This window comes from Mycteria americana, chromosome Z (genome assembly GCF_035582795.1).
Source record: "Mycteria americana isolate JAX WOST 10 ecotype Jacksonville Zoo and Gardens chromosome Z, USCA_MyAme_1.0, whole genome shotgun sequence".
Taxonomy (NCBI): domain Eukaryota; kingdom Metazoa; phylum Chordata; class Aves; order Ciconiiformes; family Ciconiidae; genus Mycteria; species Mycteria americana.
Window position 1 is genome coordinate 14068780 of NC_134396.1, and position 22295 is coordinate 14091074.

The 22295-nt window shown below is 38.8% G+C and overlaps 1 protein-coding gene across 4 annotated transcripts in view; it reads right to left on the reverse strand.

Moving 5' to 3' along the window:
• The window catches only part of PDE4D (phosphodiesterase 4D), a 479877-nt gene that overhangs the window by 100877 nt on the left and 356705 nt on the right, over positions 1–22295 (reverse strand). For all 4 annotated transcript variants that reach the window (XM_075526394.1, XM_075526393.1, XM_075526396.1 and 1 more), the window contains 3 exons: positions 10075–10111; positions 5015–5088; positions 3636–3685 (listed from right to left, as the gene is read on the reverse strand). In XM_075526394.1, coding sequence (XP_075382509.1) covers positions 3636–3685; positions 5015–5088; positions 10075–10111 — 161 coding nt within the window. The remainder of the gene's footprint in view (positions 1–3635; positions 3686–5014; positions 5089–10074; positions 10112–22295) is intronic.

Below are 22295 nucleotides of genomic sequence, written 5' to 3' on the forward strand. Positions count from 1 at the left end.
TCCTAATTCAAATTATTCTGATTTAGAAATGCAGATATTAGAATGGTGGTAATCAAAAGATATCTAATGCTTGCTCACTTTTTTATCAGTCAAAATGTAAAACTTGCAAACTCAATCTTTAAGTCACAGCTGTTTATTTACAATTCACTGCTTGTGTTAAGTGAATTACTTTCAACTTGAAATGAAACACCATTCATATCACTGCCTGGAAAATGTGACTCAGTGAGAGGAACCCCTCTTCTGGTTGAAGCACAAAACACCAGGCAGGGAAGCACTGTACAGCAAACAGGGAGTTATCCTACGCTGGCCTCAGTCATGGGAGAGAGACGGCACTTTTAGGGAGCAATTAATCTCCCTTTAAAGAAGACATCTAAATAGGTCAGTTTTCATGTCTGTTTATTCACACTGACTATAAGGAGACTCTAAAGACCCTCAAAATAGATATCTACAACCTAGATGTCTAAAGCAAGTAAGAAAAGTGGCGTCTAAGAAGTCTGTTGTTACACGAAAAGCTCCCACCTCCTACCCCCTAATTTGTCTGCAAAAGAAGCACTCAGCATGCTATAGCATACTTGGCTGATACTGAAGATCAAGTATGCCATTGATATTTATTAGCTTCTTTCAACAGTTTCTAAGAGGGATTCATGTGGATATATTGAATAGAACAGACCGTATTTTAATCATCAACTTCTATATATTTACATTGAAAAATCACTGCAAATTTTAAGGCCACCATGGTTGCTGTTGCTTCTAAGAATTTGAACATTTGATTCCTGTGCTGCTTTACTTCTTGGTTCCACACTTTCTTACTTTTTTGCTAATGCATTTTCTCTCACATTTATGCCTCAGGGTGAATTCTTAAAATAGTAAAGGGGAGAATTTTGCTCTTACTATTTTAGTCACTTGGCTTTACCAAATCACTTTTTATCTTTCCCTTGTCTTCTTCACTGTGTCTTCTGCAGTAGTTCCCTTTTGCTATACTTTTGCTTTCTGTGATCATCCCTTTCCTCAGTCTTCCCAAAGACAATTCTTCCAGGAAGCTTAGCAACATAAACTCTCCATCTTAAGTATCTGTTTCTGGTTTAGCATTGACTTAGTGTAGTGACACTGTGCCTCCCAGTCACCTAGTTTGTCACACTGGGTGATCAGTTCTTGCTGAGATTGCTAGCTGAGCCATCTGGATGATGTGACGGGGGTCCACCTGTCTGGTGTAGTGTTCTGGATACTCCATGACATGAACTCGGAGAACAGCATGACCAGGAGGATTTCTCAGCTGGAAGGATCTGCACAAGCTACATTTCAAACGTTCCCCAGAAGAATTCAAAAAGGTTAGTAGCATCTGAAAGGGTTTTCAATCATTCTGTGAAGAGCAGGAAAAGTGTTTGTAACATGTCCTCCTTCTTGGCATAGTGCTGTAGTGCAACATGTTTTACTAGGATTTTATATGCCCCAAGAAAGCACCTATGCATACTTCTGCGCTTATGCCATGAAATTTGTTGCTATGGAAATATCAAAAACAGTCTATGACTAAGAACGGGCAAACCCGTTCAGGCAAAATAGTATCCAGCCTCAATCTCCATTCAACAGTCAAAATGAATTGTAGCGATTTTCATGCTTTACATGGTTTAATAGCTTTCCTGTATTATTAAAGTCTTTTAGCCACTTATATCCCATGCACACAGACCCCAGCTCACCCCATTCAATGCATAATTTGGGCACAGCAATTCCAGCAGCATCTCTGAGAAATCAGATTAAACTAAATTAGATTAAATTATCCTTACTGTTCTTTGCCTTCTCTTGCTTCCTTTAAATTTCTTGGCACAGAAGCATTTTCTAGATTAATTGCCGCACTGACTACACCACCTTCCTTCTAAACATTAAAACTTCAGCTGATTTATTGCTTCTGACATGTAGAGTGCACTCTGAGGATTAACTGAATGGAAACCTTCAGATCGGGGGGAATTTAAAAAGAGCAACAGCATCTTCCAGCAGAGTGTGTCTTGGGTCCTGCTGTATGAGCAGCTTCTCCTGCTGGAGAAAAGCAGCTGACCTCAGGCAAACAACTCTGGGAGAGCACATAAGGTAGGCTTGCTGTGTGTTCACATGCGTGCATATCTTCTCTTCTGGATATCACATTTTCTTTTACTGTCAGGGATTTTACTGTGTTATAGGCTTTCCAAAGTTAGTCCCTTGGAACCAGAGAAAGAGCCGTCTTTTCCAGTATCTCTGTCTCCAGCTAATATAACAGACTTGTGGATGACTGCATTGTATGAGACAAATCCCACAATTAAAAATAGGTGTAACATCTTCAATAACTGAAATGTCTCATGGAAAGTAATTTGAAACCAATGCCCAAAATTACCTCTTAAAGGAATACATTAACAGAGGATTATGATTATATTTGATCTAAGGATTTATCTGTCTCCCCTTCCTATTTATTTAATTACCATGAATTTAAGTATGATTGCAGACCATTCTTAACTAAGGATGCTTTTCTCTTTATAGAATAGATTTAAAGATTTAACCTTCTGTTCCCTGATGAGCCCTACACACAAATGCTCAGATTACATGATGAGTACCTAGGAGAATAAAATGGTACAGAACTGCCAAGACTGGGTCTTTTAGAGGTTAGAGGTGTGAAGCTAGATGAAAAAAACTAACAATGTTAACACATTCCAGAGCCTAAAACCAGAAACGAACATGACAAAGCCACACTTGTCCTCAAAAGAGCTGAAGTACCATTTCTTCCTTGAGTTACAAATCTATTATACAATTAAAAAGACGAGCTATTTTGAAAATTCTGGAAATGTTAAATTTTTGGTTTAAATGATAAATTGTTTGTTTAGTAAGTGTCTGTATACTTTCATCAAGAGGCAAAGCAAATGCTCTTTCACTCTGCCAACACATCATAGAGATTGTAACTATCTGGAAAATTACACAGTGTAAGAACACATGGATTAACATGATGTAAAAAAATATAAGGTCAAATAAAGTGTGTTCCCATAAAGACGTCCAAGACCAAGTTGCCATAATAATAACCAAAAGTGCCGCAGGGTAAAATTTTCAAAAGTGTTCATGTAAGTTACAATGCCAGTCCTGTTTTCAAGTTAATGTTTCTTTAGAAATAATAGTGTCTTTTACAAAGGAATTATTTTTCTCTTACACACCTACAAATGCTATAGAAATAGAATTTACCGTCCTAAATCAGAAAAGTCATTGTGAAGACTTTGCCTTGGGATAGCTACAGAACTGCATGTCCCAAATGAAAGATCGATGCATTCCGCATACCAGTTCTTTCTACTACATTTAATTGCAAAAAGTTACTAATGAAGCTAGTCATGACACAGTCACACACTGGTATATAAGGAAAAAAAATTTGGGAAAGAACTTAAAATTAAAACCAGGATAATAAGACAGAAATCAGAAAGCTAACATGATACAACACCAAAAGTCACCAATTTGAGTCACCACATGACTCAAATATTCTTTAATAAAACAGATATAAGGATATGAAAAAATATAAAGTTATTATTATAAAATGCAGTTTTCAGTGAGACATTTTTATAAATAAATATTAAATTTAGAGACCTATGATGGTTTCACAGAGTAATTTTAGTCATATTAATTCTTCTTACCTGTTATAGTTGCTTTGTTAATAGATGGTTGGTTACACATTGGTGATCGTCTGTTTAAAAGAAAAGAAAAAAAAGGTATAAGCCTGATAAACTCACAGATGACTGAATCCTTGAACAGTATAATAGAAAATACATTTCCTTGGGAAATTATTTGCGACTGGAATACCCTGGCATTGACAAATAAAAAGGTTGTTTAGAAGACATATTTCTTTCTAGTGTAGAATGGAATTCACAACTGACCCTGAAACCTCTCTGCATATTGGGAACTCCAAGAGAGGAATATTTTAGGAATTTACAAGTTCATTAAAAACCTGCCTAATCATGTCTAGAGCTTATACCTAGCTTGAAGTTTGATTTATATACACAGTTATCATTATTGTAACATGGCTTGCACTGCCCACATTCTCTGACCTGAAATACTTATTTCTATTATTCTTATTCTTAATATGTTATTATATTATATTAACAATTTAATTAATATAATATTATTATATAATATTAATAATATAATATTGTTAATATGTCTATTATTATTTATTTATATTATTTTGCATATACATTTCACACATTATTTTGTGTATACCTTTCACAATAATCTTTAGGGCAAACAGCTCAGTGGACTGCTTTGCCCATTGAAGAAAGCTAGAAGTTTCTGGACTGACACAGCTGCGTAGGGATGTGTGGATGACTGCAAGCAGGGGCCACATTGGGTCTGCATATTGCAACCAAGGGGCCTGGAAATACCTTTTAGTGGCACTGCATATGCAACGGTAGGCAGCTGTCTTTGGAATGTTAATTACTTCTAAGTTCTAGAGATGCAAATTTTGGGTGAGGGAAATGACTCCACTACAAAATTTGCCAGTATAAGTAACGTTAATGTTAGCTGTGACGCTGTAACATGATTGGAGAAAGATCATATTTATAATGTCTCATTTATAGTCATGAACTACTGTGGATAAGTGGGATGTCATTATCTCGGATGAGTTAGGCAGAGTACTAGGTTCAGATCATGCAAGTAGCTCACAATTAGTGTAGCTGGGTGCTCACTTTGGTTCATTTGCAAGACTCAGACTCTGCCTGAATGATCATCTTTGAATGATCTTTGACATATGACTAATTTATTGAAAATCATATAAATAGCACATAACCACTCCAAGTTTATGCAAGGAGAGCAATGCAAGAGCAATTAGTAGGCAAGGAGGCTGTTGTCTCAGCTATCAAGTATAGCATCTTCAAGGGATTAATAAACTCATTACTTATCCATGTTTTATGCAGGTTTGGTGGCACAGACTGAAATCTGTAACATCTAATTGTTATTCTTAGTTTACATTTAAAAAGTATCACTGCAAAAAGTTCAGTGGCCAAAAATTGACACTCACTTGCTGGGTGCCCGATCTTGTAAATTGGTTAATGCAGCGAAGTTATTTCGTACAGTACGCAGGCTGGCCAGCACCTGGAACAGACAAAATGGTTTCAGTCTAAATTTCTGCACAGGTGAGATTGATTTGTCTCCCCGCCACTGTGCTGAAAGAAAAAGGAAAGGACATTGCAAAACAACTGTAAAAGGTTTCCAGGGTTTGTTTGTCTGAAGCCTTTGACCATTATTTAACAATAACATGTCTGTAATACAAGGGCAATAGTTTATTTCTTTTTTTTTCCTCATAAACAACTCATTATGTGTTTAAAGGCAGACTTACTTGAAGAGGAGGAAAGTTTTTCACAGAATACTACTTAGTTCTTTAAAATGACCATAAAAGCATTTGTGTTTGGAAGATAATAGCCCATTCAAGCCTAATACTTCATGCATAAGAAATGATTACAGAATTTTCCATTTGCAGTTCAGCCCCCACAAACCTCAAAGGACAAAGGGAATGAGATTGTCTAAGTTGCCAGGAAAAATAAAAGTGGCTCCTTTAAGGGGCACAGTTGATTTGGGGACTTAGTGTAGAAGGCCAGAGTAGGAGGAAGGTATCACCTGAGTAGGTGGGAAATGTCTGCAGGCTCTTACAAGCTTTGCATATTGGGAAAGGCGACATAAATTAGCTACTTCCTTTCTGGACTTAATTTCATGCAAGATAGCAGCTAGTGGAGGCAGTAGAGGAGTGTCTTCTTGTGGTAAGTGGCATAGGCACTCCCTTCTGAAGGCAGCTGGATAGATGCAATAAATTTTGTACCATGTAAGGATAACAAGATGCACCCCTCAGCGAGGGAGAGGCAGTTCAGCTGATGTCAGAGAGGAACCATGAGTTGGTTGGAACCAGACTGGGAACAGGAGGAGGCAGCAACACTAATCACTGGTGAGTCTTTGCAGGAGTTGCCCATTGTTGTTTCTCAGCCCAGACTGGGCTGATTCCCTGGTGAACCTGTCCTAGGAATAACGAAGGAGGGAATGGGAATGTGGGTTCCAGAGGTCTGAGTCAAGGAGGATACAACCCTCTTTTCATAGCCCCTTAAATTTATACATGACATAGGAAGGGGGTAGGAGGCTGAAGAGAAAAGAAGGACTTAGTGAAAGCTTCTAACAGACAGAAAATATTCAGGAGATAATGACTGGCAGCATTCAAACTATTGTAGATAATTTCCAAATGAGTTAAGATAATAAAAATACATTTGTTGCCTAATTAGACAGTATTAATTTCATTATGTTTTCCTTTCCAAAGATCAGGAGGCAAACTCACATATTTTACATTCAGCATGGAATAAAAATAATTATATATGACATCAAATTTGCATGCCCAGGGTACAGTGACACTAACAAATGTTGTATTTAGATGTTGGATATACACAAATGGAAATCAGACATGAACTTAGCAGAAGGGGAAAGAAGATCTTGGAGTTCAAAAGTTAAAAAATTAATACATAAAATACAAAGAAAAACTGCTGAAGTATGAAAATATTGAAAAAGGAAAGGATGAGCTGAAGGTGGAAGGAGAAGGAAAGCATAAACAAAAAAGTTGGGCCTATTAAGGTAAGACATACATTTTAGTGACTGCAATCCATTTTCAGTTCTCTTCTGTGAATCTGCCTGGGTTCGGTCTATGTGTGCCAGGATGCTGAGACAGCTTGTATGTGCTCGTATTACCAGGGAAATGTATCTATGGGGCTCCCAGAGCTGTCTCAGGCCAGGAAAAAATGTAGTCGGTTTTCCTGGCTGCAAGTTCCTACTCAATAAGCCCTGTTGGACTCAAATTGGCTGTATATTCAGGTGCACTGAGAACTGGGAGCACGTACAAAGGTACAAAGTGATTCTTTGGTGAGTGATCTCAGGTACAGCCATGCTTATTAGCTCTGCCTCTGCTGGACTGCAATGAATGACTCTGAACCTGCTCACAGGGCTGTTTCAGAAAGGTTAGTAGGCTAGGCACTATGCCATGTGAAAACATGAACCTAGCTGAGGTACGTGTTGGATCTGAAATAACAGGACACTTAGTACCTGGGGTGCTGGGGAAAGAAGTGTGCAGAGCTGCAAGGTTGCTCAGGGCCAGTTATGAGTGGAGGCTAATGAGCCTTGCTGGACACGCACTTGGGTCCCTGAAGAGCTACAAGGGAGTCTCTCTACCGTGCCCACCACTATGCACATGGACCAGATTTTTCCACTGTCTGAGATATTATGACTCCCTCCTTTTTCAGAAAGCAGACTTGACTGCTTGGTTTGTATGTCCTCCTATTTGTTCTTCTGGCAGGTGAGATAACTGTTTTGTAGGTCCAGGGCTGAAATGTTCAGCATCTGCGCAGCATCCCAGCTGCTTTAGCATACATGCACATATTTTGAGTTTCTGCAAGTGCAAGGCGTCCTCACATACATAGCAATGAATGTAGAAGTGACAGCAAAAACTTTGGCCATTGGCCACAGTGGAGCTAAACAACTTGATTTACTGTATAGGGGTATTAATATTTGTAAGTCTATTATAGTATAAGTACATAAAATAATATTTCAAATTTTCATTATAATTTGCTTTAAGTGACAGTTTCTTTGTCCACAGAAGTTCCACTTGTGCTTAATGTTTCTAGAGTTAGATTTGTGAGCAAAAAGCAACCAGTCACCTGCAAACCTCTTTAGGTTTTATCCCTAAGTAAATAACATTATTTTCAAAATCAAGTTATATGCAAACAGTTGCAAGTGAATTTAAAAAATAAAACTTTTCTGATGATAAGAAACCTACAGAATTGGTCCTTAAATTTCAAATCACTCAAATGATTTTGACAAGCTAAATTCTATGAATAATTAAATTAGAGCAGTTGCTGTATATTACAATATAGGAAAGTGCAACTAATAATATCCTTGTGATAGATTTTTTAATTTTAGCTTACAAAATTCCATTCTGGTGAAAATAGTAAATTATCTTGTCCTGGAGCCAAATTCTGTGTGGGGGACACAGCATGCCACCCTGCCTCCAGTTAACAAATGCAGGCACACTACCATGGTGATGTGCTGAATAGTAACTGAAATGCTAAAACTGGAACTAGTACCACCAGGTGGCTCATGATCAGATGAAACAAGCCTCCTGATCAATTGAAGAAAATACAGACAGTTTGAAATAGCTGGAACATGTGTTCCACACGTCATGGTCTACTGCCACCAGGAATCCCCGAATGGATTAAAATGGTGCTTTGGCTGTTTGCAGCACAAAAACGCATCTATGTGATGAAATATTGCTCTAGGAAGACATTAAAAGGGTGTTCTGTATGATGTGTAGACATTGTACTGCCAGATGGGATCCAATTTCTGAAGTCCTGAGCGAGGTCCTAATACTGCTAACGTCACTCAGAGGGACGAGCCCTGTGCTTGGCTGCAGATGGAGTCTGTGAGCAAGCCCCACTGGGAGATGGGATTTTGCATATTCAAATGACTTTTAGATAGGGGCTACGTTTTTCCTAGGAGTCTAATCAGATGTCACTTCCCCTCCATTAGGCACACTGTCTGAACTGCATCTCAATTCCCTCTGTGTCAGGGAATGTGACATGCGATAACTCACACTGTGAGTGCCCTTTCCCCTGCTCAATGCAAATGAAAACAGGTTGATTTAAACCACTGCTAACGGGGTTTTGCACTGAAATACTAAAAGCTCTCAAATAATCAATTACAGAACCTTGGTGCAAGTAGCAATAACATTCAACTGCTCCTGCTTTAATTGCTGAAGCACGTCCATCAATGCCAACCAGAATACAAAACCTCCCTTAAAACAAAGCAGGTGTTTTGTCCCAGGAAAAAAATATCCATTAATAGTGTGCAATATTTGCTGTTTTTCTAGGCATGCTATAACCCGTCTTATCTATGTGGCATAATTTGTAATAAAAATTCAGATGACAATGAACATGAACTCAACTATAGTAAATATTATTGGATTGCTTGACCACCATAAAATTTGTATTTTTTCTGTGCTCAAGAGTTAGGGTTTTTATGTTTCCTGAGGAACTAAAACCAGAAGTGGTTTTACTTTTTTCCCCTCTTGTTTTGCCTGTAATTTCTTCTCTTCCATTATTGTTGAAGTGTATTTACCATTTGAAAGATCTTAAAGCATTCTTAAAAAAGGCCCTGGCTTCATCTTTTCTCAGCTAATAAAAGATGAAGGTATTCTTCATATTAAGGATTTGATCAGCCAGTGTCTTATAAACACTGTATCTGTTTACAATATAATGAAATATATAATAACCTATTAAATGAATATCATTTTTTTTAACAGCTGATCATTAGGCCAAAGCAACCTGCATGTTCAGACAGAAGCTGGACACCTTCTTCTTGAGACTCCTGTGTGACTCAACCTTTCTCTTTCCATTCACCTTCAATCACATATGAGTTCCAGATTTATTTCCCCCCCTGTAGTTACACTGAATTAACTTTCATTCCTATCTATTACAGGGTAAAACCTGGCATCATGAGTTAAAAGGATATCAGTGTTAATTTTTCATACATGACAAGACAGGTCTATTGCTAAAAACTGTGGAGTTTCGATGTAAATTTATTTCAATGTAAATTATTTTGAGCTGATATTTTATAAAACAGAATCTGAATGGAAAAATCAAACAGAGATAGTTTTGTAACGGAACATAAGTATTCTGGGTAAAACTTATCTTGCATCTAACAATTACCTTGCATTGAATACATAAAAGATGTTCAAAAGGAGAAATTGTAATTATAAAAAGCACGAGAATAACAGGGAGCACGTCTTCATCATGACTGTCTGCTACAGTATTTGAAAAGAAATCAGTTGAAGGTGTTTATTGTGTTGTTGCACTTCAACTTTTCAGATTATCAAAGAGCATTAAAAAAAGAGAGGTATAGATAACAGAGTGGGAGGTTTTTGACTTTGTTTAGACTGTTTTTTCCTGTTTCAAGCAAACATATTTTATATAATACTAACAACGGAAAAGAAACAGTTTGGCCATTTGGCCTTTAAGTTGCAAGATCATGTGAGAAATATGGCAAAATTGTGCCTACCTGAGCAAATGGTGTCACAATCAAGTCATCTCCATGTCTGCAAAAATGAGCAGAGTTGTAAGTTAGATATTACTGAAAACTTATCTCACTGCTTTAACAGAAAGAAAATCAGGTTTTACAATGCACTGTAGGTAACTCCAGTTTTATTCTTCAGCAGTTACTCACTACCACTGCTTTACATATCCTTTGAAAAGTAAATATGAACTTAGTTATTGCCCAGCTGCCTGGCATGTCTATGGGATGGCTGATGAACCAGCTGGTTTCTGTACTGCAGGATGGGCAGGTGACTGACTGCCCAGGACCGATCTGCAGATTTCACCCGAAAGGATGGAGGTGCAAATACCAAAAGCAACCCCACTGAGGGTTACCAGCAGGTCTGTGAGCACTGGATGGGCGAGTAACTGCAGATGGCTGAGCAGCACATCGCAGACAAATAAAAACCTAGGAAAACTTTCAAACTGACTCACACCTCTGTAGCTATAGGGGATGTGACCGAGTGTGTGCTGTTGCTGTGGCAACCTCACCCACACCACGGGGTGACGTATGGGCAAGGTGCCGGCATGACGCACTGTAGAAGGGAGGAAGGGACAGAGGGGTTCCTTCGCTTCAGCACCGAAAGCTGCCACTTGAAACCGTTTCCAAAAAATACGGTCTTGTAAATACAAGTAAGCTGAAGCACTGTTGATCTTAAGAGTAGCATCTGTAGCGCTGAGGATATGGAGTCAGACCTCTCCAGGGGACCACGGGGACAGGGAAAACTTGGAGTTTTCAGTTATCATATCTAGTGTATGGCAGCAATCAAGATGACAAGAAGTTTTCCAAAGACAAAAATCCAATATGACTCCGTTTTTAATTCTCCTGTATTTTCCTGCAGTGAATTTATTGTGATGAGTTAGAAGTTGCAGCTTTCAGCAGAAATTACCACCGTTGCTTCAGTGCTATTTTAATGTTATTTAAGTTTAAGCATAAAATATGAGTATTTAACAACGGATTTCAAGTCCATGAAAATCTAATTAAAAAAAGGCTTTCTGCTAAATGGAGGAATATGATTTGCATTTGAGTTGCTACAACATCATTCTTATAATTTATATACTGTCCAGAAGACAGTAATGTTTTTGCAGGTATTGCAAGAACCTAATAAAAAAGCAGTAAGTGCAACCAGAAAGCCTGTAAGGACAAAACAAAACTCCCCAATATTTGAAATTATCATAATGCTTAATAACTGTGTAGCTGTTTTTGTTACCATCTCTTTTATTCCTGTTAGTTGAGATTGAGAAATGGATTTTTACAGACCCTGTGGAAGAAGTCTGCACTTTTAACAAGGTCTTTGCAGCAGTGGTTGGAATAAGGTGTTGCTTCAGGTGAAAGCACAGTCCCAGCCTGGCTGGAAAGTGTGTAGGCCTGATCCTCACACCAAACCAGAAGAAACATGGCACCATGGGAGCAACTTGGAAGCTTTAATTGCCCAATGAAGCCAAATCTAATTGGTTATTATAGACATAATGAGTCAGCCCAGGGCATTAACAGGGAAGTTAATGACCAGCTGGGTTTAGTACCTCTTCACATTTTCACTGGGTCATGAAAACATCAGGAAATGCCCTAGACTGTATTTTCTGACCAGGGTTGCTTAATGAGTTACAATTACACAAAGGCTTCAGCAGAAGATAAGCCACATGCATCTTTTCCTTTTCTCTCCTGTTCTCCACTTAAACAGCCATAGTGTGAATATGTACACTACCTCACTTCCAGAAAAATTATGCTCTTTGTCTTCAAAGTGTGTGAATGTATTATTTGCTGTGTGACAGCTGGCTTACCTGTTTCTCAGTAAAATCTGTTCATTTCTTCCCTTTTATAAAGAATATTTTTACTATTTGCATATAGCTACTCCACTTTCTCTTCTGATGCTTAAAAGAGGCACAGCTGTGTAGAGCAAGAAATCCTGCGTTAGTCATCTGAATGACTTCTGCAACGATGGAAGAGCCTAAAGCCTCAGGTAAATTATTTGCCAGTCTTCCTCACACCTACCGACTTTATCTGTTACTCAGCTTGTTTAGGCAAAAAGCAAACAAAGGGTTTAGCAAATTCTTAGAAATGAGTGTGTTTTCTGAGCAATCAAATACTGTACAGAAACTGTATCTAAAATCAATATGCAAACCCATTTTTTACTATCTAGTCTAATTCCCACATTTGGAAATGACAAAGGGGCGGAATCCTGGAGAAGAAAAGTTTTACAAGTAGCTGCAGCAGTGGACAAAGAACAAAAATATTAAATTGTTTCTACCTATAAATAAGCCAGATAGAGGAGAGCTAGTTCTTTCTAGCATCACGAGCATCTGCCAGTGGCAAACACTCTGAATGCCCAACACATGACACAAATGCACAAAATATTCGTTAGTGCTTCAAATTCCCAGGCAACTGCTACAACATAGTTATTAACTGTCAAAGTGCAGATTGGCCAAACTAGGAAAACAGGATGGTCCTTCTTCTCACCATCTCCTGTGGGCCTCCTTATTGTAGGTAGTACTTTCTTGCTCTTCTTCCCATTCAGTGCCCCTGTTTGCCACCCCTTGAATGCTGAGGCACTTCTAAGAGGCAACAAGTACATGTTTCTGTGCTTTCTGCACTGGAGTTTTTTTTCTTTTCTATGAAATAGCATGACCCCACTCCTCTAATTTTCAAACTTCATTCTACTTGAGCTCTTGCTGGACCGCAGTTCATTGGAGAACCCTCATAAAATATTGTAGCTTGTTATTTTTTAGAGGAGGCATTATTAAATATTAATTTAATGCACTGAAATCAACCCAGGATTTAACTTTCACTTTTCAAATGCCCCTTGTGTCAAGAGCAACAATTCCAGAAATTATCATTATTTTGGTGAAAGCGTGATACTGAAAGTACAGATATCCACAGCTTTCGCAAAGCAGTTTAGCATGCACCAGACCCACTTGAACAGAAAAGCAAGTGCATGGTGTCATGAGTAATCTTTAATCCACATTGGATCAGGAAATCTGGAAGAGGTGAGTGCTCAAAAAGGCAGCAGACACATCGAAAGCGGCTGTGTTATTTTTTGTACAGAAGAGCAAGAACGTATGATTCCATCGAAGTGCCATTGATCCACAGTGTACTGCGGTGTAGTAAACACTACAATGTATGACTGTCCTGCTGTTTTCTTTTCAGATGGTACGGAAGCTGACAGATGATTCTGTCTGGATTCTGGACAGGATAGTGCCACATATCTATATACAGAAGCAGCAAGAGGGAGTGTAAACCATGTGCAATATATCACAAGCTTCTAACTATAGACACAGCTGTTAACCTTTAAAGTTAGAAGAAATTGTTCACATCAGCGTTAGACTGTTAACTAGAATGCCTGCCATACTCGTTCACATCTTCATTTTTCAAAGAAAGACCGATTTGAAAGCAGAATAATTTTCACATAGCCCCAAAATTTAAAATTATCAAATCCACCACCACCAAAAAAGACTGCTAAAGCACAAAACAGTCCACATGAGATTAATGGCTATTACATAAAACACAAGCCAAATTTCCACTAGCAGACCAAAGATTATATAACACATTGCAAGTTATTTACCATATTAAAGTGATGAAGCCTGGCCTTCTGCAAATTTTCTGGGTTTTGCTTCCTAACCTTTCCTATGGGACATACTTGAACTCACCCCATGTAACCTATGATGGTCCCCACCCTGGAGAAGAGATGAAAGTGCTATCTATGCTAAGTCAGAAGTTAGATAAACATGTTCAGCTACCTGTTGCCAAATAAAAAGTACAAAAATTTTGCTTCCTTCCTCAAGATTGGCATTAATTAGTCTCTTCTATACAAATTAAAGGACAGTAATTAACTTTGCCCCCACTAAAAAGGAACTTAGAGATGCATGCATGGACAGACAGAGAAGCAGGCAGGAAGATTAACACAAGGATAGACAGGGTGACTGCATAACCTTTATTCTGAATTAAGTTGGGATAATTTACTACAGTCATCTAATAAGAGGAGTAGCTAGAGAGACGTTCTGCAGACCTGCTAGGATACAGTTAAAAAAGAGGGTGTTTTTTTAATGTGGTCAGAAAAAAGTCAAGATATCCATTAAGGATAAGTGAGTCCCAGACCTGAGAGACCACTAGAAATGTGAGTCTGCACTTGCCAGTGTGGAGCTTCGCAGGGAAGGTCCTGAATAAGGTTTGTCTTTGTAAAGGCCATAGTAAACTCCGATTAAGATGTTCTAGACGTACACGAAGAATACCAAGTGGGTGATCTTGAGGACACGTATTGCAGATGGGAGACATAAACAGGATAAATAAGAGCTCTGTCTAAATATAGGGGGGAAAATGTACAAAACATACTTACATGAATTTGACACATGCCTTTTCATGGACAAGATATGGTCAAAATAAAACTCCTGGTTAATATTGACACAATTTTTATTGCATAAATTGTAAGACTAGTGGAAAGAATCTTGACGCTTTGTATCAGTTCAAAGCATGATCATACTGGTTTACCACACTCCTCCATTTGATTGAAAAACTCACTTACCTCCCCAGGATAAGTACTGGCTGAGGATGCTGGCCAGGCTTTAAATCCAACTGGCATAGTCTATGTCGGATTCTCTGGCTACAAACTTGGGATATAGCCTATGTGAAACAATAAAGCTGCCAAAAGACTTTGAAAACCCCTAGGGGACAGTGGCTGTGTGGAATCCCTGCACTGTGCTCCACAGCAAGAACTAAGGCTTTTGTCACATTGTCACAAGAATTGACTTCATTTTTACAGAGTTGTTTTTGGCCTTTTTTTTTTTTTTTTGATATAGAAACACAGCAAACATAAAAGCAAGGGGAAATCCATACGGTCTACACACAACGTACAAAATAGGAAAGAAGATGAACATGAAAGTAGTCTTCTATTTGAACCAGAAAATCTATTGCAGCCTCCTTTTTCAGTGTAAACATCTAAATTTGGATTAAATATGACATCCACTCATTTCTGTATGCAAGGCTGATTCAGACTTGCTGTCCAGTAACATGCTATAAATACAGCCTAGATGAGACATTCGTGTTTTGCTTCCACATACGCTGGAACACAAATATACCACATGAAAAACCACAAATGGAGAACAGAGAGTAAGGTGATAGTTTACCCTAATTGCTAGGATTTTTTTTTCTGCCCCAATAACATTTTATAGGTGAAGCCAAACAAACACACAAGAAACATATGAATTAGGTATGCTGAAAAAATGCGTGTTGCTCAGATTCAGATTTTAGCAGCAATGAAATCTGATTCTAGATTGCACTCTGATACAGTAATGGAAACATTATGTAATGACACTAGCCAGCAGAAGCTGTGCTCTGAGGACAAGCGAGCAGGAGGGGTGGCTGGCTGCTTGGCACAACTTGCACTTTATCATCATCATCTGCATTTGGAGAATCCAAATGGGTTCGTTTGTAATACTGATTTTTCTGGAGTCAGAAATCACAACACTCCAAGTTAGTTTATTCTGCAGGCGTAGTGCTTAAGTCATGTCATCTCAATTTCTAAAGACTTTGAAAACAATTTTCTAGTCCTAATATGAGATGGCCCAGGCCTAGCTCCAAAAGCTAAGGTTGACTGGGCATAAGAGGCACCTCTCAATGTTGTGCCCACATTATGGGTGTGACGGAAAATGGCTTACAGCTTTTCCCAGATAGGCAGTGGGTTGTCAGTGATTTGCATCTCATTGAAAGGCTGAGTGCCGTTTGGGGGATGATCAGGCATCTAAGGCAGGGGGTAGAGACTATGACACTGTGGGCAGGCTGGGATGTAGGGCTGAGAGAGCAAGCAATTGAAATTGTTGATGGAGTCATGAGCTACAGAGAAGGGGGTTGTTTTTCACAGGACATTTATTTCTGGGAACATGTACCTTAAAGGACTTTTATGAAGAGCTACTTGAAACCACTTGTTCTATCACACAGTAGACAGAAATTAGACTCTGAATGAAGGAGACTCTTGTCAGCTATTGTCTGAGTGTTTCTGAACACCACATTTTTCTGTAACACCATGCAGTTATGTCCTCCTGATACTTCCTTCTGATACAGGAACAGAGCTTGCCCTAAGTAGTCAAAATTATTGCTGTAATACTGGAGGTTCTGGAGAGTTCAATCTACTTAATTTCAATTGAGCTTAACCAGGTAGAAGAGGATTGGCTCAGAAAAGCCACAGTCCCTGAGAAGCCCATTATCCCAACCAGAAGGGCTGGTTAACATAGTTCTCCTTGGACTATCTAACTAAGCAAGTTAGACATAGGAAGACACACCAAAGGGAAGAAAACCATTTCTCCAGCATAAATCTCACTAGCAAATACTGCAGATATAAGTGTTTCCAAACACCCTGATTAACTTCATATGGAGCACAAATCAAGTTACTCCACTATGGCATGTTGATGAAGAAAACAATACTTGGCCATCTTATGATCAGAGATCCAAAAGACAGCTCAAAACAAATGTGGATTATTACACATGGCTAATACACACCAAGTATGCCATGTACTGATGTACCTGGAGCTTTCCAGGTATAATGGATATTTTGTACAAGAAACTACTTTAATTTTTCATGCCACCTTTTTACCATCTCTGTTTCTGAAGATGCACTTTATGAGGTTTGAAAGAAGCCTTTGAATACTTGTAGTCTGCTCTCTTGAAAGCATCAGTGTTAGGTTACCCAAATTACAATCTTACTTGAACTCCATTAGCACCCAAGGTGAGGAGCACTCTCAAGACTTGGAAAGACAGAATGATCATATCCATTACAGACTAAAGGACTGGAAAGGAACAGTGAATATCAAAGTGTTTTTAAAATCAGTATTTTGAGATTTAATCCAGGCCGTATCAGGAAGTATTATCTGGTTACCTGTGTACCTTACTGTGCATCACCAGCATCATATCACATGATATAGTTACTGATATGTGTAACTAATGTAATGATATATGTTATGATATGATGATTATGTAATGATATATGTTATAACATTGTAATGTAATGATATATGTTACTGATATAGTTACTGATCATATAACTATTGTTATATGTTATATCATTACTATGATATAACTGTGATGTTATCATATATCATTACTATGATATAACTAATGTTATATCATTACAATGTAATGATATATGTTACTGATATAGTTACTGATCATATAACTACTGCTGGGTGATAAGGGCAGCTAACTACATCTTGGTGATAGTGATCTGGACCAAGACCCATAGAATCCAGAAGCTTCATTCAGGATTGCTGGATGGGCTGGAATCAGAATCAGCTGACTAACTCAAAGAACACGACGTATTACTGTTTTTCCCCATTCTGTATAATATGTTATAGGAACACTATCAGGCTTCTTCCATCTCTCATGAAAGCATCATAGCACCTCCGGAAGAGTTCAAGGAAGATCAAGTGTCAGACCCAGCTACTTCCTTGCTCAGGAAGGTTAAACGTTTTCCAAAGAGACTGCACTCGCACATCTGACTTGGGTAATCTGCCTGGGGAAATCACGTAGGTACTGATGTAGTGGGCCACCACGGAAGGATGGCAACATGATGTGCAAGATATGAACACACTGGACAACTCCAGAAATCACCTGTATCATATTGCCCCAAACAGCCACCAAGCTTCAACGCTTTAATCCTACCATAATACAGCAGACCATTTAGATGGCAGAAGAATGGTGGACAACTCTGAGCAACTGGCCTGCATTAAGTCTGACAGAGAATTATTCACTCCTAAAGAGAAACCGAGCATGGACCTGCCAGAGTGTTTCACTGGCGTAGGTGGTTTTCCTTCTAAAATCAGAAGGCGGTCTGCCTGGGGGTCACTGAGGTGATGGCAAGGGAAAGGAAGCTACTGCAGTGTGGGGGTTTGGTTTGTGTGTTGAAGGAGGGGCTGGATTAAGCCAGAACATGTAGGACTTTGAACCAGAAAAGAGCCAAATTCAATGAGAACAGTCCAGGCTAGTTCAGCAGTGCTGTTGTTGGGCTGTTCATACAACAGAAATCATCATTTAGCTCTAAGCAAGGCTGTAAAACAAACAAGCATCAGTGACTAAAGGATAGGTTTGTTTTCTGCTCAGGTTAGAGAAAATTAATGAGTGGGTGTGCACACATGACTGGAAGCAATCAAGTTAGTGCCGCTTAATGAGTTACTATTAATCAGTTTTGATTGCGTTAGCTGACACACATAAACTCTTTAGCTTGTTGCAAATGTATTACCTTGAACTGCTTTTAAGCAGCAGACATTTGGTTGCTTGCTTGTCCCTGCCCCATATGCTCAAATGTTGAGAACAGGTACAATTGTGTTACTTCTGAAGAATAAGAATACATGACTTTCCATGTGAATCTCCTACTGATACAGGCTGAAAGATTTCCTCTCTAAAAGACATGAGAACAGAGCTGCTGACAACAGCACCTACTCAAGGTAACTTCCCAGCCTGAGTGGGCTTGCTCTCAACCAGCCACAGGGAGATTACCTCAGCTTCAAGACTGAGAAAAAAGGGTCCCCTAACCAAATTTGAAGGCCCTTAAATGTATGTATGTAAGAAGAAACAACAAGACTACAAGAAAAACAAGGCAAAACCATCGGAATTTCAGTTTGTCCCTTTTCAGGGAGCGAACTCTACGGCTAACACAGCATTAGTGCCATTGCAAGCATATAGAGCGTTGTTTGTGCCCCGAGGGGTGAAACAAGAACCAATGTTCTTCTGGGTTGTGAAATAAATTCAGCCTGTGCATGTAGATGATCACTGAGCTGGAAAAACAGCCTAAGAGGCATACCCCAAAACATTTGAGTCCTTCTCTACAAAGTTCCCTTTCCCCACATTGCTCCCATCCTTCAGTATTGCGTGCACACGTGCGCGCACACAAAACACACTCATCCTCTCTCCCCTCCGCTGCAGATCTGTGTAGCAAGCCGAGAGATGAGTGGTGTTGAATCACAGAATCACAGAATCGTACAGGTTGGAAAAGACCTTTAAGATCATCGAGTCCAACCGATGTAGCTGAAATCCCAGCTAGGAATCAGTTTTGGTACCATGCTTTTACTAAGATGCCACCTTTGACTGAAGAGGTTTGGGGATTCAAGTCTGCTTTGCTTAGCACAGGAGCGGTAACTTGCCATTTTGTTTCCAACACCCATTATTTCCAGAAGAGGGCAAAAAAAGCCTGACACATTAAACGTGTTTGAAGGGGAAGTGATGTATTTAACAACTGAGAGTTATATTTGGAAAATGATTAGGTTTTAGCATTTGGACATAAAACTTGTAATGATTCCATATTGTCTGAATGTAAGATAAAATCAATTTGCATTTCATAAAAAAAAATCCTGATTCAACAACTACATAAAGGCATATTAGAACACCTTAGAGTCTCCTGAATTAAAAAGCAGATCAAAAGAAGCCTTCTCAATGTGAAAAATTTCTCTTTTTGTTTACAACATAACTGATTTCCTTATCAACAAATTAAGTTAGCCCAAACTTATTATTTAAATTTAAGCAAACTGGATATTACGGAGTTCTTTGTTTTGGATTCCATTTGTAAAATGTCCCAAGCAACCAGAAAGGACACAGTGGTCTTTTTTCAAAACGTTTTTGTTTATAACTCAAAAAAAAGATTGTAAGTGACTTACTAATTACCTAGCTTAATTTAAGCTGCAATCTGGAGATTTCTTCAATTTAAAAGATCTTAAGAACAAAAACGCAAAACTCAATGAAGCAAAATATTGGCCTATTTTTCCTAAAGCTATGTAAGTACACTTCTTTCCACGGACAAATTGCCTCAAGCAATTTAATACATTTTTTCATTAAAAATTGTTTCTAAGCTGAAACACACATAGAAAATGCATCTTAAAAGATTTTTTTAAAGCAGGCTGGACTTGGAAGTTTAACTGGCTCTTTTCAGCCAGTAATATCTGTGATATGGTAATACCACAGATTCTGAGAAAAGAATACCATAAATCATAAGGAACTTTAACAGCAGTTTATCTGGAAAGACAGACAATTATTTCTAATTTGTTAAACTGAGGTGCAATTACTCTGCTCAGTAACAGCATGTCTTTTCTGCTCTCCTAGAGTCTTGGCCAGAACCTTTCAGGGAAAAGTTTTTTTTCTCTGTAACTGCAGGTGCGTACTCACAGCATTTTATTAATAAATCCAGGCCTTCCTGGTTCAGAAACATAAGAATAAGCTGTATCACTAGTAATTTGGCTTCCTGTTCTGGATGAGAAAATATATCCTCATTTCATTATTTTATTGGCATTTTAAAGGGTCAGGTGAACCTTATTAACTGTCCAGGTTTGCCATCTTTGTCTGCCATTATTTTAAAGTACATTCCTTTTATGAATCTGATCCAGATTCAATACAATGCAATCTTTTTAAAAGCTGAGCAGACTATCAAGAACTAGGAAACATGTGTGCGCATTCACCTCAAAAATTCTCTTCTCTGGCAGTTGCTACACATGCCAGTTAAAGGGATATTTCAGCCCGTTTGCAGCTTCAGATCAGGACCAGACCTGCCAGTCACTGACAAATAAGGGAACTCCCTACCTTGGAATTTCCCTTTATTTAAGGTAATTTTTGCAGCCAGAATAATTGTTATTCTTTACTCTTTGCAAAATTACAGATTATTTTGGCTTTATTTTGAAAAAATATACCTACAGAAATTAAAAATCCCACAACTATTTCTCTGGCTATTGAAGAAGGGGATAATTCATCCTGACAAATAACCGAAATCTCTGTATGTCAGTATCCATGTTTATCAGACTACAGAGGCTCTTTTTGTTCCAAAATAGTCCACGTTTGGGTTTTATTATTCAAAGAGAGGAATTTTTTTTTTTTTTTTTGGTAAACATGGAACAAAGGTTTACAGGTTCATTCAAATACAGTCTACAAAGCAGCACGTCCTCTAGGAGAAGGCAGGATAATACTGTAGTTACAGAGAAAAAATCCTGGAGTAAATTGAATCCTCTTCACATTTGTTTACCCAGGGACAGCAGCAGAGGGATGCTACTATCTACAGAAGGTGTTGGCAGAATAGCAGTAGGCTGGCCAGGTTGGGGAATGGGTGTACTGGTGGCCGTTTGGCCATTTAGCAGATCACCAGCCCGATGACCCTACAGTTCCCTACGGTCAGTCCTCCCTGGCTGGGTTCTGGTGCTTAAAAGATGGAAGCAAGGTTTAACAGAAATTAGCAAATTTTGTGTAATTACAGTAATTAGAGCTTATATTGATATTTCACCTGATCGAGGAAATGGTGCTGAGCCTCTCTAAAGCAGCCCATAAAACTCCCCACACCAGATACTTTTTTACTGAGTAAGGTTCAGTTGGCCAAGTCCTGGAAAGACCAGGATGTTGCCGCCAAGCTGTGTTCTGTGACCTTGTAGAAATGGGAAAAGGGTAGACATAAGCAGTGCTTATTGTCACATACCTTTCCCCTAGATACATTCAGAAGACATAGTGGAGCTCAGACAGACTTCTGTACCAGGAATGTCTTGGTCCTCTGGTCTGGTCTGCTACACTCTGGTCTGCTTCTTAGGATCACAGGGCGACTATACATGCTTTTCTCTCTTTAAAGTGGCAGTTAAAACATGGGCTCTGCCCTAGCTAGTGGACTCTTATTAGCTTCTTTCTAGTGTTCATGAGAGTGCTTTCACTGAAGAATCCATTTTTTAACCTGGTTAGAGACCTGTTTTTTTACTAAAACGGAGATTCTCTTCCAATGCGATCTCATGCTCTGTTAATCAGAGCAGTGATCCCTTAGCGAGAAACGCATAAAATGTGTTACCACTGCCACCTCTGTCTGCATTTGCAAGCTCTGAGCAGCAACAGCAGTTCAGACAGGTGAGTATTAAGTAATCAAGCCACCTCTGCAAGACAACCACATTCAGAGGTCCCTGCTTCACTGATGCCTTCAAATGTAAACCTGGCAATTCTTCCAGTACAACACTGATGACTTCTCTCATCTTTCAGCTGGCTTCTGTTCCCTTTTTTCCCAGTGTTGCAACTGTGCTGTTGGGGACTTTTTTTTTCAGTTTTCCATTCTTTATTATCCTTCTTTTTAAACTCGTTTTCCTGTCTGTCATCACAGATCGTGCCCTGTAATTCCTCATATTGGCTCACTGATCCTCACTGGCTTGCTCATTCACTTCTCCTTCTCTTGCACATCCTCATCTCTCTGCTGGAAATCC